At 43.7% G+C, this 17,583-nt stretch overlaps 2 protein-coding genes across 3 annotated transcripts; one reads left to right on the top strand and one right to left on the bottom strand.

Moving 5' to 3' along the window:
- Positions 1–22: 22 nt before the first annotated feature.
- AURKA (aurora kinase A) lies at positions 23–7,787 on the bottom strand. 2 transcript variants are annotated; one of them, XM_052786993.1, is made up of 9 exons: positions 7,585–7,787; positions 6,889–6,976; positions 5,486–5,768; positions 4,829–4,907; positions 3,928–4,119; positions 3,110–3,248; positions 2,594–2,742; positions 1,789–1,963; positions 23–1,153 (listed from the first exon to the last, which is right to left on the bottom strand). In XM_052786993.1, exons 2-9 carry the CDS (start codon positions 6,940–6,942, stop codon positions 968–970), a joined length of 1,257 nt encoding a protein of 418 aa, XP_052642953.1. In that variant the 5' UTR covers positions 6,943–6,976; positions 7,585–7,787; the 3' UTR covers positions 23–967. The 2 variants fall into 2 exon arrangements, with proteins under 2 accessions (XP_052642953.1, XP_052642963.1); XM_052787003.1 differs by lacking the exon at positions 7,585–7,787 and adding an exon at positions 7,279–7,320.
- Positions 7,595–17,237, top strand: CSTF1 (cleavage stimulation factor subunit 1). The gene is made up of 7 exons (XM_052786983.1): positions 7,595–8,670; positions 9,323–9,493; positions 10,200–10,395; positions 11,834–12,111; positions 12,911–13,108; positions 13,692–14,082; positions 15,624–17,237. Exons 1-7 carry the CDS (start codon positions 8,551–8,553, stop codon positions 15,881–15,883), a joined length of 1,614 nt encoding a protein of 537 aa, XP_052642943.1. The 5' UTR covers positions 7,595–8,550; the 3' UTR covers positions 15,884–17,237.
- The last annotated feature ends 346 nt before the right edge of the window (positions 17,238–17,583 follow it).

Genomic DNA, 17,583 nt, shown 5'->3' with positions numbered 1-17,583 from the left:
CTTTTAGGGAATAACACCTTACAACACCAGACATTAACATTAGTTCCTGTTACATATCCTGTTTGATAACAATACTTTCCAGACCTTTCTCTTAGAAGTGCTTTCAGACCATGTTGTCTTTGAATAACTGCATAAAAAAAAAAAAGGAAGAAAGCAGCAGGCCTAGGTTTCAAGGGTTGTAGAAAACCCATAAGGTAAGTAGCAACACATTTGGTACTTACCTTGTAATCCTGTGTTGTGACTGCAGAATTGTAAGTGACCACACATACTTTGTAGTACCAGCACTTTGAGCAAGAACTTTATACCAGCATCGTTTTTGACAGAGGTGGGAAGCAAACTTATTTTGTGATCACAGATGAGGAGTCAAGCTGTACTGATGGTAAAGACAAGTAGTTAGAGAGACAGCCAGTGGAAGGATAATGCCATAAGGAATGTTACCATGCTGGTGGCAGTATATAACAAGTCTTTATTTTAAAAGTTGAGTGCTCACATTTAAGACAAAATAGAGACAAAAATAATGCACACATCATTTTTAGGACACTTAGAGAAATGCATTCACCTTACTCAGTTTCAGATTACACCACAGTTATGATACCCTTAGCAGCCCAGTAAGTTAGGAGGCAGGTATCTCCAGGATATTGCACTGTCCAATAAGGTAGAACGACAACTTCCTCTTGTTGTTAGAACAATGAACCATTACCAGGACAGACCACATCATAAGAGCTTTGAACAGCTTAATACTTACATCAACAAACCTGGCCCACATGCAACTGGATTTCAAGTATATTAAGTATTCCACAACCTCCAGCTAGAAGTCAAATAATTTTACATTGCAATTAGAGTTTAAGGAGACGGCCAATCCAAAGATTTGCATTCCAATTGCCATTAGATTCCAAGACCTGCTTTTCATATCGTAAGTATTACAGTAGTCACAGTACAAGACTCCTCTTGTTGATCCCTGCTATGACTATGTTCTGGATGGGGCAGCAACATCACTCTTTCTGCTGTTGGGCATCTTTGTAGAGTTTGCTGTAATCCAGGGATGAAGTAGTACATCCTTCAGGGGCAGTCGACAGAATGGGTTATGCTTCAGAAGCTTTGAAATTAAATCCCTTGCACCTTCTGTTACAAATGGAGGAAACTTGAATTCCACCTAAGGAAAAGGAAGAACACTAAAGATAATGCAAAAGTTCTTTGGTAATAACCAAGTCAGAGAGACAAAGGGCTCTACCTTCCAAGGTAGATCTGGAAAGGAAAGCTGTGTCAGCCTTGTGGGCTATGCACCTTACACCTATCGAGATGAGATTAAGTAATTCCATCATAATCCTGAAGAAAACAAGGTTCTCACTACTTGTAGAAGTTAAGATAATGTATTTTTCAATGTACTTCAAACAAGATTAGCTTGCTGGAACTTTTCTAGGGTATGCAGCAGGAAGAGTTCAGCTTATGTATTTTTAGTAATACCTTAAATGTTAAATATACATTTTATAAATTAGAAAAGGAAAGATGTGGAGAAGAGCAGTTGCTTTATGAAAGAGGTAGAAGTTCAGATGCAGGCAGAAACAGGGTAGAACCAAGGAAGTAAGGCAAGGTATCTTAAGGTCTCAGTCATTCTACTGAATGACTGAAGACAGTTTTAAGGATCTAGTTTTATATATATCATTGTGTCTTGCTACATTTCTAGATATGATACATGCCCTTTTTCAAAATGACCATTTGTTAAACTTTAAGACAATAGAACTGAAAGGCAGAACAATTCAACTATTCCAAATAAGTGTTGGCACATACCTTGGAAATAGCTCTGTAGGTTTCCTGATATGTTTCTGCTTCAAAAGGTGGTTTCCCTACAAGGAATTCATAGCACAGAACTCCCAGGCTCCAAATATCCACCTTTTCATCATGTGTTCTTCCCTCAATCATTTCAGGAGGCAAATAGTCAAGTGTCCCACAGAGAGTTGTTCTCCTGAAGAAAAGTCTAAGTTAATCATTTACTGATTATGGCAATTGTAAGATCCATTTCAAGAGCCAGACAGAAACTAATGCTGGCAATCATCTGTACCTCAGTGCAGTCTACCCTGGATAGAGTCAGCACCACCAGAATACCTGGTAAAGAAGTTCCAGCAGTAAGTTTTCTACTTTTGCTTTAAAGCATCTCAGTCACTGCATTCAGTCTTATCCTTCCTTTTTTCATCCCACTTGCTAGATCAATAGTCTTCCTTTGTCAGGTGCAATTCAGACTAATTGAGGAAACGTCTTAAGTATATTGCTAGTGTGATGTTTGAACACAAGTGCTGGTCTGTCATCTCAGGGACCAATATAACCCTACAACAGTACACCAGCCTTCTTCACTTGTTTCAGGTTCAGCAAGTTTTGAACTATACAAGTTGAAAAAAAGAGGGTAATAACACTCCCTCTCTGCTACACCAGTTGACTATAAGACCTTTGCTGCAGTGACCCTGTTCTTAAAGAATTTTCTCCCAGTATTTTAGGAAGTTCACATCTACCTCCATTCCACAATTGTAAGTGTGACAAGAAAGCTAACATTTTCACTATGGAAGTATTTCACTGTGTAAGATACATATTGCATTCTCACCTAGAAGATGGAGCATGCACAGACCATCCAAAGTCAGCAATTTTTAATTCTCCGTTTGAGCCAAGCAGCAAGTTTTCTGGTTTGATGTCTCGGTGAATCACACTCTTTGAATGACAGTATGATAGGGCATCTGCTAATTCTGTTATGTACTGTATTTAGAAAGAGAACAAATCTTTAAAGACATTGTCACTCTAGCTTATCTGGCTACAGTATAACCTTTTCTAGGCATAATAGAAGTTTAAGTTAAAGCCATTATTCCTTAAACCCTTGTAGTCTGGCAATACAGACTCTGCCTGAAGCGACCAAGCACTTACAATATTAAGCAATGCTGAACATGGTTATATTCATGCTGTGCAGTAATTTGTCTTCCCAACTTATTCCTTGTTACAAGTGCACAAGCAAACTAGCATCTAAGGAATCTCAGTTTCACAGAACTTTAACTGAAGAGCTAGCTTTATGCTGCAGATATTCCAGATAAGAAGAGCAAATAATGTATAAGAAGCTAGAACAACCTACAGTAGCAGTTCTTTGCTCATCAAACTTGGTAAGCTTCTGAAGTTCTTTGTAGACTTCTCCACGAGGTGCATATTCTAGAATAAGGTAGACTCTTGTAACATCATGGAAGTAGCCATATAATCTGAGAATGTTGGGGTGCCTGCAAAAAGATTTAAATACTCTTCTGAACAAGATATTTGTCCATGTAACTTTAATTTCCCTTTCCTGCCTCCACCCTTTCAAGGCAAGCATGGGAACTTCAACATCTTGTAAGTGTTCCTTCAGCTCACAACACATACATTAAGAGAGTTTCACAGCAGATAGATGGTGTTTATCAAAGCAGCAGCTTAGACTCCCTACTAGCAAGCAGCTAGCCAAGAGTTTGGCTAATTATCTTCTTGAACACACCTTTCTATAGCAGCTGGAAGAGTAGATTACCATTGAAGGCACCAATTCCTACAAGTTTTGGAATTTAAGCTTAAACACTTTAAACAATTTCTGCAAAAACTATTTTCTTCAGCAAGCTAGGCTTATTTTCCAAGAAGCAGAAAACCAGAAACAAGCTCAGACCCTTGAGAAATTGCAGTTACCCATGTAAATCCAAGCAGCAGACAAGGGGGTTTTTGTAATAGGAAGAGTTGTTAACAGAGGTTACTTCATTGCAAGGTAGACAAAGAGAAATCTTGGTCCAGAAAGGGAAGAATCCTAATTAGCAATTCCAAGGTGTCATGTGTTTAAAAAGACACTTTTCTTCAACAGGTTTTGTTATCATAAACAAGGTTACTTTGTTTATTTGAACACAAACAAAGCAAAGAGTGTAATTGGTCACTAAACTTTACCTAAGATGAGACTGTATTTCAACTTCTCTTCGTAGTTGATGTTCTACACCAGCTTCCTCAAGCTGTGTTTTAAAGAGCACTTTCAGCGCGAGAATAAATTTGCTCTGCTTTTCACGTGCCAGGTACACATTTCCAAATTTTCCTTTCCCCAGAGGACGACCAATTTCAAAGTCATCAAGAGACCATTGCCTTCTGCAAGAGGAAAGAGAAAGTTACAAAAGCGAGATACTTGTGTGGGCTTTGACTCCTACGTTTACAGTCTCTAATGTTTCTGTTCAATAGATACTTGGTAATCTGAACTAGATTTTGTTCTTTAAGACAACACCAAGAGAATAAAATATGCATTGAGACTTTTCAAAAGAAAGTTCTGAAAGCTAGTCTCTTCCTTCCTAAAACTTATGCACAGAGATACTAACATCAACCACACTACTACAAAACTGAGACTCCCTATACCAAGCCAGGCTCATTTCAATACACTCAATACAGACCTATTACTAGTGCATGTCAGAACTGTTTAAGGTAGCCATACTACAAACCTAACTTCCTCCTTAGTTAGACTCCAGTCTCTTGCACACGTGAAGGAGGCTTTGTTTTCAAGTGTACACCTTGTGACTGGAGCAGTGGCTATCAGTGTTCTCTCACGGGAAGAGCTATTACTCATTTAGCAAAAGTTTTCTTTAGATTACAGGAAGTCCTTGTTCCTGAGAATTATCAGGTCAAAGTAAGCTTTCCTGGAGTTTCATGTTGTCTCTGTGAAGTGTAGGGCCACTGGTCTCCGCAACCAAGGTGCTCAAGCAGCCTTCTGCTTAGCTGTAGCTTAGTTGCAGCACGAAGTCCTAGAAGTTAAAAACAAGCCTACTGCAACAGGACTCAGCCAGAACAATTTAGGCATAAAACTTACTTTTTAGTCTCTTCATTTTTCTTTTTAGCCGTCTCTTCATTTTTCTTTTTAGAGGTGCTTTCTGCTTCAGAATTTTTTGCTATGTATAGAGAAATAGATCAGCTTTATGAACCAGACCCATGAACACAATACAAAAATTCACATGAGAGCAAATCTAACCTCTGTGCAGTATCTGAAACAGAATACATTCAATGACATTTTAAACAACCTAGCATAACTTACTATTGGCAAAGCAGCATAGCAGTTATCAGTGCTATCAAAATGTAATTTTAAAAGCTTTCTTAAAAAAACCATTAAGCTTCCCCCCCCAAAATACAGTGTTCTTCTATACAAGAGATTAACATGAATACAGGAAAAACTGTGATGTATGAGTGCCAATTACATTAACTCACAACTGACTAGTGAGCATCTGGAAATTTTTAAACACCCATATAGGCTCTAAATGGGTAATCCTGGCAACAAGGATAGTGCAGTAACATCTATGCTGAAGTATATGCTGCTACTCTCTGTCAGGGCACAACCAAGTACTTCTCTACAGGACTGTCCCACATCATCAACATCAGCTTTAGGTTTTCTGCACTGCACTCTGCTTCATAGAATAGAAGCATCCCAAGTGTCACAACTGTATAAATACATGTACATCATCTTCAGAATTACCAGGTGCTGGAGCCTGTTGAGGTTTTTCATTATGCTTGCTTGGAACTTGAGGCCTAGCAGTCGCTTGGACCAGAAATTTTGGTCGGGGGTGCTGCGTTGTCTGGTTATTAGACAGTTTTTGGTTTGACTGTACAGATTGTTGTGATTGCACAGGAACTCGCTGGGCAAAGTTTGAAGGACACAGAACACGTTGTGCTTGAACTCTGCTGTTCAGCAACCGGCTCTGGGCAGAATGCTGAGGCACAGGGACACGTTTTGGGCCATCACCAATGGGATTAGCAATCTTCAAAAAGAAAAGATTATGTATTAATTGTAGAATAGCATTATGGCCCCATTCAGTAGAGCAGGAAAAAAAACACAAAGCACATTAACAGGAGATGTTAAGGTATTCTGATCTTATGTTTTATGAATGAAAACATTCTTAAATTTCTACATTGACAAAAAAAAGCTAGCAGTTTTGTACAACAGCATACTTATTTATAGCTAGCAGAGCTTTTCCACACACATCTGAAGAACAACAACCAAAGGTATTAGGACAGCAGATCTTTACTATAAAAACATACACTGCTTTGAGTCATTGCTTCCTTTATTGCGCTTCATCTTGATATACCTTGCACTGCAACAGGAGTTCAATGGAAAAATGCAAGTTTATTTAGTAAGGTTCAGCAATCTGCTTTTAATCTTTTGTTTCCAGCAAGGGAAGGTAGTTGAGGCTTATATTTAAGAAATTCTTAGTTGTTCTGGGATACTTTGCCTATAGTTAAGTTCAAATGCTAATAATTAGCTTCTCACATTTTTGACCCTCTAATGACACCTATGCAACAATTGAGACTTTTTTCTTCCCCTAGATATTATTTAGTCTTCTGGTTCAGTTCACTGAAAATAATGTACTCACAGCTTGATTAAAAATAAGCTTTGCTTATGCTATTCTGAAGCTTTACCAGGACTTACTTGGTTTTAAGTTAAGATAGTGAGAATGTGCCTGTGTTTCTATATAGAAAAAATATGAAATCAGGGTGATCTCGAATACTACTGCATGGGCATGTCAACAGCAATATTAACACAGTGCTTGCTTTTGGGAGCCATATCTGGAATAAGCTGACTACACACATTTGCTCTCTCTTTAAAGGATGTTATACTTGAAATACAACGAGGATTTCCCAATTCAGGTATAACATACTAATATCAGCTATTAAAAAAAAAAAAGTAAGCCCTGGCCACTGTTCTCTCCAAGGGAAAGCTACTGAAAGACAAAACTGGCAATTGTTTCCTGCACATTGGTTCAAGACGGTTTTTCCCCTTTTTGCTATTTAGTACAGCTAGTAATTATCACAGGCGGTTTGAAACCTGCAGCTCTTGCGTGATCGGGAGACACACACCCACCAGCCTAATAAGTCATTTACCTTCGCAGCGCGACCAGGGTATCCAGAATGGTTCTCTTTCATATTCTTGTCCATAGTGCCCGAGAAGATCAGCTACATACAGCTTGGCCTGCGGATGGGACACAGCGAACAGGGGTCAGTCCCGCAAAAACCACTACGCCCTGGACCTCTTCTTCAAAACCGTCCCTACCCCCCAATTCGAAGGCCAGCAGGCCCGGAGGCAGGGCCCGCCGCATCCCACCGCCTCACGCCCCTGTCCCGCAACAGCCGGCCAGCCTGCCCACGCCGCATCCCACCGCCCGGTCCGGTCCGGTCCGGTCCGGTCCGGTCCCGTCCCGTCCCGTCCCCGACCACCTCCGGCCGGCAGCATCCCACAGGCCGCGGCCCTGCCCGCGGAGCCCGCCCGCTCACCCCCGGCCTCCGCTCCGTCCGGCCGACCGCGGCTGTTTGAATTCAAACCGCCCTCCCTTAAATACCCTTTAAACTACCGCCTCTCGCCATTGGCCCCTCTCCCGCCGTTCGCGCGCGCTGATTGGCTGCTTTTCAACCGGCCCGCCCGCCGATTGGCTCTCCGCACGCTCCGCTCGTTGCGAGGCCGAGCCTCGTCGCCGTCGGCCTCTGGGGCGCATGCGCAACGGCAGCCTGCTGCGTATCCCGAGTAGGGCCAACCCGCCCGCCCCCAGGGCGGTGTTTGCGCTACATGCGTATTTTACGTACCGTCTCTCCGCCGCTGCCTCCTTCCGTACTCCAACTGCGTGGATCGGCGCCCCGCTTACACACTTTTCTCCGCAAAGTCCCTGCCTGGCCGGGTCTTCCGTTACGCAAATCGCGTACGCCCAGACCACCCACCTGTGGCAACGCTACAACTACCATCCTTCCCTCGCAGCCGCCGAGGCCTCGGAGCGCGCCGCCGCCGGCGGGGAAGGGCGCCAGGTTAGTCCCGCATCCTGCGAGGCACCAGCCTCTTCCCTCTCCTCCTCCGCACACGCACCCGCCGACCCGGGCCCCGAGCGAGGGAGAGGCGGTGCTGCCACCTCGCGTGGAGCCGAGCGCGAGTGGAGCCGGGGGCCATTGTGTCCTAGCCGGCGAGGTAGGTGCCCCGGGTGGCAGGCGGCGGCCCCGAGGAGCGGGAGGACGGGCGGAGGGGCGAAGCAGGCCTCTGCCTCGCGCTCGCCCGCACGCGTGGCCCAGGGCGGCGCTCCACGTGCCCTCGGCTCTCGAGGACGAGCGCGAAGGGGACGCCGGCCCCAGCACAGCGCGCCGGGGGACGCCTGGCCCGAGGTACCTTCGCCGGCCCGCGGACCCCTCGTGTCGCAGCAGCCGCGACCCCGCGGCAGCTTCCAAAACCGCGCAGGTTCTCGAGGAGACGCCGAGCGGCGGCGGGACGGCGCCAGCGGAGGACGATCTGTGAGTGCGGTTCGTGAGCGGCAGCGTGAGAGGAGCGGGAGGCCGCCGTGCTGTCTCGGTTGCCAGCTGCCTGAGTGGTCCTGCTCACGCCCGTGAGGGGGACCTCGGCCGCTGAGTGACAAGCGGCAGCCGAAACTCGGTTCAGTACTTCGGGCCTCTGAAGAACCGTGTTTGAAGGCAACTTTTAACTGTCTCTGCGGTGCTGAAAACAAGTGCGAAGGCGACCCTGGTGTGTGTGTTGGTGTTTACAAGTGATACAGGATAGGTAAAAAGAAGATGTCAGGTCGTCGTGTCGCTGCAGCATGTGACAGACGTCAGCTGCCACGGGGCATGGGTAGCATGGCATCCCCCCTCCTTGACCCGCGTCCACTTCGACTGCCGTTTCTTGAGGCTGACGTGAGTAGGGCTTTTGGGAGGGTGGTGGTGCGCTCTCGGGACAGGCTCTCAGCCTGCCAAGAGACCGTGCGGTCTGGCAGTGCGAGATGCTTGCGACTGTGCTGCCTGAGCGGCTGAAATCGCCGGGGAGGCCTGCAGCGCTGAGCGGCAGCGCCAGCAACTTGTTATTTCACAGCCCGTTCACCTCCCCGTGTTTGGGGATCCCGGTGTCTCAGCGGAAGCAGCGTTTCGGAGCTTTGCAGCTGGGACACAAAAGAACCCCGGTCCTTGTCCCGTCCCGTCCCCCCTCCCCGCCTCCATCAGCCGCCCTCCTGCAGGGAGCCGGCCCCCCGCAGCTCCCCGGGCTGCTCAGCCAGCGGGGCCTGCCGCCCGCATCCCCGCCCTGAGCGCGGCTCTGCCGGCCTCGGCCAAGGCCCCGACCGCCCCGGAAGGGGGAGAGGGACCCCCGGACGCGGCGGCGGGCCGCCCTGCCTCCCCGCTCCGCCCGGCCCAGCCCGCCGCGCCCCCCCCCCCCCCCCCGCCCCTGCGCCTCCCGGCCGCTCGGGGGCTTCCTCGGCGCGTCATCCGTCACGTGACGCATCGGGGCCTGCCAGGGCCCGGGCGCGGGCGCGGGGTGTCACGGTCATGTGATGCTGCCATTCTCTCCTTCAAGAGTCGCCTCCAATCGATTTGCGGGCGCTCGATGCAGCAGCCTTCGCGGAGGAGCATTCTTCGGTCCCGGCCGCCGCCGCCGCCTCCTCCCCTACCGCCGCCGCCAATCGATGCGCTCAGGGCTCCGGTCGCCATTTTAGGGGGAGAGCGAGGGAGGCAGAAGGAAGGGTCGGTAGGTATCGGGGCCGCTCCGCGCTGTCCCTCCGCTGTGGGCTCTGCTGCCCGGGCCGGGTCTCGCCCTCGGCAGGTCCCGCCCGAAGGTGCCTGTCCCCCGCCCCCGGCGTTCGAAGCCCGCTTTCTGTGACCGCCGTGCTGCGGCTAAGCACTCCCCGCCCTCATTCAGTCCCTTTCCCCCACGCCCCCTCCCTGCCCGGTTATTGGTCTTGCAGCCCGGGGCTGGGAGAGGGTGTACAGGCGGGTGACCGGCATCTGCCGGACGAGGGGAGGATGCGGTCTGCCCGGATGGAAGGGAGGGAGCGGGTTTGGGCTGTGTGAGGGCGGCCAGCCGTTTGACTTCTCGGCACGTTTTATCTTCATCGCCTCCCTGGTGCCCAGGTCTGCCCGCTCTAGCGAGGCTGAGGGAAAGATACGGGCAGAATCATTTTGCTAACTAATGGCGCGTTATTTCGGTCTTTGTTGCTCCTTAATACAGTTCACGTTTTATTTATTGGCGAGGTTTTCATTTCGACAGCAAACAAGTGCAACAGGTTTTTCCTTTTCTTTTTTTTTTTTTAATCCTTTCATTTCTGTGTCTGTGACTTGTACCTAAAATATGGTAGTATTTGGTGTCTGCGCTGAAATGCGGCAGGATGTGTTTGTTTTGAAGGTTGCGGTTGTTTCATGCAACTCTTGTATGTGATTTTTCTTCTTTTTTTCAGGCCCCTCCAAGGCATTCCTTGCTCACAATGTATAGAACAAAAGTCAGTTTGAAAGATCGTCAGCAACTTTATAAACTGATAATTAGTCAGCTGCTATATGATGGATACATAAATATTGCCAACGGCTTGATAAATGAGATAAAACCGCAGTCAGTCTGTGCACCATCTGAACAACTGCTGCACCTAATTAAGTTAGGTAAGCTGGAAGAAAAAGCTAACATAAAAGTCTAGTTTCTAAATCCCTAGCTTAATTCCTTGTGAATTAAGAGGTTAGTGTTACTGAAAAGACATCTTTTATGAAAAGGTTATGTCTAGTAATAGCATAGGACTTTGTATATTTAGATACAGCCTTTTACCTCCGTGGCTTTTTTTGAAGGGCATTCTGGATCTGTGTTTCAGTCTTTAGTATGCATTAAAAGCAAAAGAGATAACTGAGTGTTGTCAAAATCTGTTTGTTTGAACTTCTGTGACACGTTAGAATACATGCTCAGGGTCCTGGGTGACTGGCAACCATCTAAAAACAGGCTACAGTAAACGGAATCATGGAGTCCACAGACCTAATAGAAAATTGACCCACACAGTTCTCTGCCAACTTTAGAAATGTTTTCTATATAATTCTTCCTGACAGTATTGGAAAGGGAGCAAGCCCTTCCATTGGCAATCTTCGCTAGCCTTTATATATCAGTCTCAAGAAAATAAGCTGCACGGTCTAGGGTCTCAGCAGAGGTATCTTCTGTTCTCTCTCTGTGTATCTTTCTCTCTGAAAGTACATCTGTGCCGCAGTATGTAGTCAAAATACTTGAGCTGCTGTTGAAACAAGCTAAGTTACTGGAAGAGGTCTACCCATAACATCATGTATTGTAACTGAACTGGTTCTGCTGCCTGAACTAGTTGAGTTCCAAGGGTATAAATATGTGAAGCCTTGTGTCTGTCTGAAATAAGAATGCCAGACTTGCAATTTGTAGATGAAAGCAACAAAAACTTTTCCCTTGCATTTGATCGGTTGCTGATCACAGTTGGGCACATATCTGAAAATTCTTGTGTCTCCCTTGTTACCACTTCCAGTGCTGAACTGTCTTTGTTCTGTAGATGCATCCTGGAAATAAAAAAAAAATTAAAAATCTGTAGAGTGGGTGTGAAGAGGAGTAAAAACTTTCATTTGCGATGCTGGGATAGTTGTTTGTGGAGTAGGTTTTTTTTTCCTTCAATGCAATAAAACAGAAAGGAAAAGAATTGGTAAATCCTTCAGTTTTTTACTTTAAATCTCATGTAATAGTGTTGGGGCTTGTTTCTGCCTCTAAAAAGCTGACTAGAGGCCTGTTGATGGCTTCAATAACTGATTGTCAGTGCATTTCTTAGTACTTAACATTGTACAATATTTGTTGGCTGTATTTCCACAGTTAATTTTAAGAGCTTTATTCTGCTCTGGTGTAGCCAAAGTACCTCTCATTTCTCACAAGAAGTACTGCTGTATAACTAAATCTGCTCTGCTAGCTTAGCTTTGTTCAACAGGGGCTGCCTCTCTTAAAATCTGACTCATAGCTGTTACGGAAGCCTGTAGCATAGATCTGGCCACAGCCTATCTGTCTAAGAAGGTTAACCTGGTTTAAGTGCATCAAATTCTCTCTTTTCAGGAATGGAGAACGATGACAGTGCTGTTCAATATGCAATTGGACGGTCAGATACGGTAGCTCCAGGCACAGGAATTGACTTGGAATTTGATGCAGATGTACAGACCATGTCTCCTGAGGCTTCTGAATATGAGACTTGTTATGTCACATCTCATAAAGGACCATGTCGTGTAGCTACATATAGCAGAGACGGACAGTTAATAGCTACAGGATCTGCTGATGCCTCAATAAAAATTCTTGATACAGAGAGAATGTTGGCCAAAAGTGCTATGCCTATTGAGGTAAAACTTGAATAATAACCACTTTGTGAATTCTTGAGGTGCTGTCTGTTTCATGCCATGTCTGTGCCTTGTGGCTGGCTCAGTGGGTTGGACTAAATATCTGTCTCGCCATATTTGCTACTCCCAACAGTGGCTCATAAAGTACCCTTGAAGAAAAGGAAAAAGAAATAGGGCAAGTATACCTGTGTAACTTCTGGCAGCAGTCTAGAGAATTGTGCCAGAATTTGCTTCTACTAGTTGCTGATAATTGCTATATTGTATGAACACAGTTTATTTTTGAGCCCACTTATACTTTTGGCCCCTACAGCCTCCAGTTTCAGAACTGTTGCACAGAATACATATTTATTTGCTTCATTTTTTCTCCAATACAGTTATTGGGTAGCAATTTAAAAGTGGGGGGGGGGGGGGTGTTGCAGAGAGTGTACACCAAACTCTTGGCAGTATCCTGCGTGAGTAAAAGCTGCAGTTTTCCCAGTTGGTACGGCTTCTCTTAATTCTTATAGCAATACAGTATTTTGATTTGGACTGTTTACGAAGGTGATACATTTTCTTGCACCAGTTCTCTGCTACAGAAACTAGTTTGTCCTTGAGCAAGTCAGCTGACCTTCGTAAAGATACAGGGATCTTATAACAATATATAATTGGCCTTCAAATAATTAAGAGAATAGTGATTATGTGCCTAGTCACGTGTCAGAAAGGTAGCTGTTGTTTGGCCACTCTGGCAAGCATAAAACTTACTTTTCCTGTCAAAAGCATGTTCTGCTTTCTAACACTCTAAATTGTTGAATCTTCTTTGTAGGTCATGATGAATGAGACAGCACAGCAAAACATGGAAAATCACCCTGTTATTCGGACTCTGTATGATCATGTGGATGAAGTTACGTGTTTAGCTTTTCATCCAACAGAACAGATCCTAGCATCTGGTTCAAGGGACTACACACTTAAATTGTTTGATTATTCAAAACCTTCTGCCAAAAGAGCCTTCAAATATATACAGGTTAGATACAATATCAGTTCAGAGCAACCAAAGCATGAATGTATAAGTACTGAGGTATCAGTGAGCTGAATTGTGTCTGAGTTTATAAGTGGTTAGGTATGTAGGAGTATGCAGCTACAAAATTTGCAGACATGACGGTAATTAGGTGTTAAAAGAGTTTGTGTGTAATGGATATTTATACTCTTTGAATCTAGTGCCTGTCTGCTGTTGGTTAATCTAGACCAAATCTAATATGGGTAACTTTGAAGTCCATTATATTATCTTCGTTTTGGAGGAGAGTTCGGGATTATGTGGTGGTGGGCTTTGGGGCGTGTGCCTGGCTGACAAAGCCTCCTGTCACTTGTGCGATATGCCAAAAGTGAGCAGGCACTGCAAGCTGCTCTAGGACAAGAACTGCGATACATTTAAAGGTAGCCTGTCATTTTAATCCTATAGGAAGCATTTTCTATTTTGCAAAAACAGAACACATTGTGCTAACTGATAGTTTAACTAGTTTTTTAGCACTTTAATGCCACCAGAATTGACACTCCCATTTCAGATTTTTTTTCTTTCTTACACCAATTATGTATTTTTGATCAAACAGGAAGCAGAGATGTTGCGCTCAATTTCTTTTCACCCTTCTGGAGATTTCATACTTGTTGGTACCCAGCACCCTACTTTACGACTGTATGATATCAATACTTTCCAGTGTTTTGTGTCTTGCAATCCTCAAGATCAGCACACTGATGCTATATGTTCAGTAAATTACAACGCAAGTGCAAACATGTATGTGACAGGAAGTAAGGATGGATGCATCAAACTGTGGGATGGTGTTTCAAATCGCTGTATCACTACTTTTGAGAAGGCACATGATGGAGCTGAAGTCTGTTCTGCTATTTTTTCCAAAAATTCAAAGTACATCTTGTCAAGTGGAAAAGACTCTGTAGCTAAACTATGGGAGATATCCACTGGTCGCACACTGGTCAAATACACAGGTATGTGGCAGGTGACCTTCCAAGTACCTTCTTTTTCAGGTACCGACCCACGGCAGGGGTGGTAATGCTGTCAGAAGAATAGTAATTCTTAAAGGCAATGGCAGACTGCTGCTTTGAGGATAAATTGCCCCAAATGTTTGAAAACACTTGATGTAGACTAATTCCAGAAGAGAAGCTGTGATTCTTGTATGTCAGTCACTGTAAACGTATTTAGTCTGAGTAGATTTTGGAGACTTTTCTGACATCATTACTTCATTGCTTTGGAGGGAAGTTACCCCTAAATTAGGGAAAAGTAAAAGGGAACACTGCCCTAAGGATTAGGACATTTGTGCGGAGGGTTTTGTTCTCTAGTTCTAATTCAGTGTGTTTTAGAAACAGTGATTATTAAAACAAGACAGCATCATCACTTTTCTTACTGGTGATCATTTTGATTTTGTGACTTCTCTATTTATTGCTAGACTAGGGGCACAGTTTAAACTGGAAGGGTCAAAACTAACACCTAATGCATTTCTGGCTAGAGTAGGCCACTTTCTTGCAGAGTACCCACCCAGGCAGGGGGAACTGAACATACTTTGGGGCAGTTGTTTTAACCATTAGACTCTTGTGCAAAAGATGGCTCTAGTAAGCCATGGCAATATTCTGAAAAATAGCTACAGCTGGTTTGTTTTTTTTTTTTTTTTTTTTTTTTTTTTTTTTTTTTTTTAAGGATGCAGTTGTGTGCAAGGTAGTCATACTCAGAGCATGCTGACAATGCCATGCTTTGATCTCAGCAGGACTTAAGAAGTGGTGAAGGATGTAGAAGCTTTGCATATGATAGCAGCTGTGATGGGGGAAGTTTTCAGGTCTAAGCAGTAGTGTGCTTAAGCGTTAGGAGTCATAGCATAAAAGAGGCGAGAATGTTGAAAATTTTGCATATCGGTTTTTGGGATGTGTATGGTCCTTTTTTGTACGCTAGCTCTATTTTGCTCTCAACCAGCAGGGTGCAGCATCTCCTTGATAAACTTTGGCACACACCTGCATCCTACCCGGTATTTTGCATTGCAAAGTAAAGGACTATATGTGAAACACACATTTTTATTTGAAGGGTATGGAGGGAAGGTGTGGCCAAGGCAGGTCATACAATGTGCCTTATGATATATACCTTAAAACCAAAAGTTGCCATTGATAATGAGAATCTGTGTATTCTACTCTCTGTGGTCTTTCCCCTTGGTTACAGCTGTAAGGCTCATACAAAAAATAGAAGGCAAAAGTGCTCTTAAAGTTAAGTGATTGCACTCATACTTAGTGGCTGGACTTGACTGACATGAAGTAGTTAATCTTTCTGTCCTCTAAGAAATTTTAGAATATACCGTGTATATAACTACAAAAGAATATTCATTACTGATTAACCTGTCGTTATGTGGAAGTGGTAGACTAACTGAGAAAATAAGGCTCCTTTGTAGACTGCAGAAATTGATACTTATGGAAGGTTTACTCTTAGGTCATTGGAAACTTCCTAAAACTGATCCTATTTGGGTTAATATTTTGCTGCATATATTTAGGAGCTGGTTTGAGTGGACGACAAGTACACAGGACACAAGCTGTCTTCAACCACACGGAAGATTATGTGCTGCTTCCAGATGAAAGGACCATAAGTCTCTGCTGCTGGGATTCAAGAACTGCTGAACGGAGAAATCTTCTTTCTCTTGGGCACAACAGCATTGTCCGTTGTATTGTCCATTCTCCTACCAATCCTGGCTTCATGACCTGCAGTGATGACTACAGGGCTAGATTTTGGTACAGAAGGTCAACGACAGACTAAGGACAGCTTTATAAAACAGTGATTATCCAGATTCGTTATATCATCATGTATTGATTGTACTGCCAACAGATGCCTAGATGAAAGCCGTGCTGTGTCTGTTCTTTAATTCTGTCAAACATGGCAGAAAAATATCAAAATACTGAGACTAAGTTGTGCCCCACGCTAATTTTTTTATTAGTGTGTGTGGCATTAATTTTTGTAAGTCATCTCTAATTGTACTCAAGGAGTGTGGGGGGGAGAATAAAATGATCCTTGCAAGAAGGATTAAACTTGTTCTCCTGTCTTTCTAAATCCCGCAAAAGTTAATGTGACTGTATCTTGCTCAAACTGGGCAGTATGAGCCAGTTTTGCTCTGCATTGTATCTGTGCAATCCCACTGAAGTCTGTTTAAAGAATGGATTACACAAGTAACAGCAGAACTTGGCAAATATTTTAATGAAGCCTTAAGCTGCCTTCAGTTCTGATTCATTCTTTGTAAAGCTCTGGTTTGTATCTTTTAGTCTGGGGGTTTTTTGGTGGATTTTTTTTTTTTTTTTTAATTGGCCAAGTGGACTTTCAATTCTGAGCCAGTCTTGTGCCATAAGAATTTGAAACAGAATTTTAAATTGTTTGGATGAATTCTTGAAATCATGTTCTAGTTCTGGTATTAAAGCTCAGACTTGAAATCTCTTCTTTTGAATTTATCTTAACATGTGGGACTTCAAAGTAAATTCACAGTATTTTCAAGGAATATACACATTGCAGTTGTAAAATATGACAGTGCTGCAGCATGTGAAAATGACAATAATTTTGCCATAGAGACCTTTAGTATCTTCTCAAAGACAGAAACTGTTGTGCATATTAATTTTTGTATAAGTACCTCAGAAATGTCACTTGGCTTCATTTTATTGAGAAATTTTCATTCTATGTCTGTTACGCAGCACTTGAATTACATTCTTTTTTTTTTTTTTTAATTATTCAAAAACCCAGACTCACTGTTTCTTTTCCCCATTATCTCTAATAGTCTGGTTTTCCCAGACCTCATCCTATTGAACAGAAGTACAGATGATTAAGAAACTCTGTGCTTTTAACCCTTCAAGTTTGAAAATCCACTACTTATTTCTACAGATAGTTGCCTGTGCAAAGTTTTAAATGTGTTCATTCAAGCATCCTTGTACAGTGCTCTTGGACTTCACGTTTGTGAGGCTTCCTTTAGTCAAAATTTCAGCACTTGCTTTCATGAGGATTTTTAAATGTCAGATTGTTCTTACTGCTGCATTAACTTTCCATTACCACTGATGAAGTGTCTTGTCAAGGGCTGATGAGGGTACAGGTTTTCTCTGTATTTAAATAAAGATTACCTTTTAAAAAGTTATTTAATATATAAAGAAGGAAATGTATTAGTTTTCTATATAACAAAGGAAAAATGAATATTGGAAGGCTGTATCTTTGGGGACATGTTAAAGCTTGATGGATTCGTTTGTTGTGTTACATCTGAATTGGATACAACTATAGATTTACAGTGTAGAATGTGGGATGGTTTTTTAAAAGAGGTAGAGAATGAAATTTAATTTTCTCTTAAAAGCTGCTGCTATGCAAAATATTTCTTGGCTTAGCAATCCTCTTTGCCCCTCCTCTGCCTCCCTTCAAGTTTCTAAAACTTTTGAAACATGGAGGCATGAGATAGCAGTTCTGGTGCCTTTTTTGGTGGAGAAACAAGG

The sequence above is a fragment of the Harpia harpyja genome, chromosome 1 (genome assembly GCF_026419915.1).
Source record: "Harpia harpyja isolate bHarHar1 chromosome 1, bHarHar1 primary haplotype, whole genome shotgun sequence".
Taxonomy (NCBI): domain Eukaryota; kingdom Metazoa; phylum Chordata; class Aves; order Accipitriformes; family Accipitridae; genus Harpia; species Harpia harpyja.
Note: the sequence above shows the minus strand (reverse complement) of the source record. Positions and strands in the feature narration are given on the sequence as shown.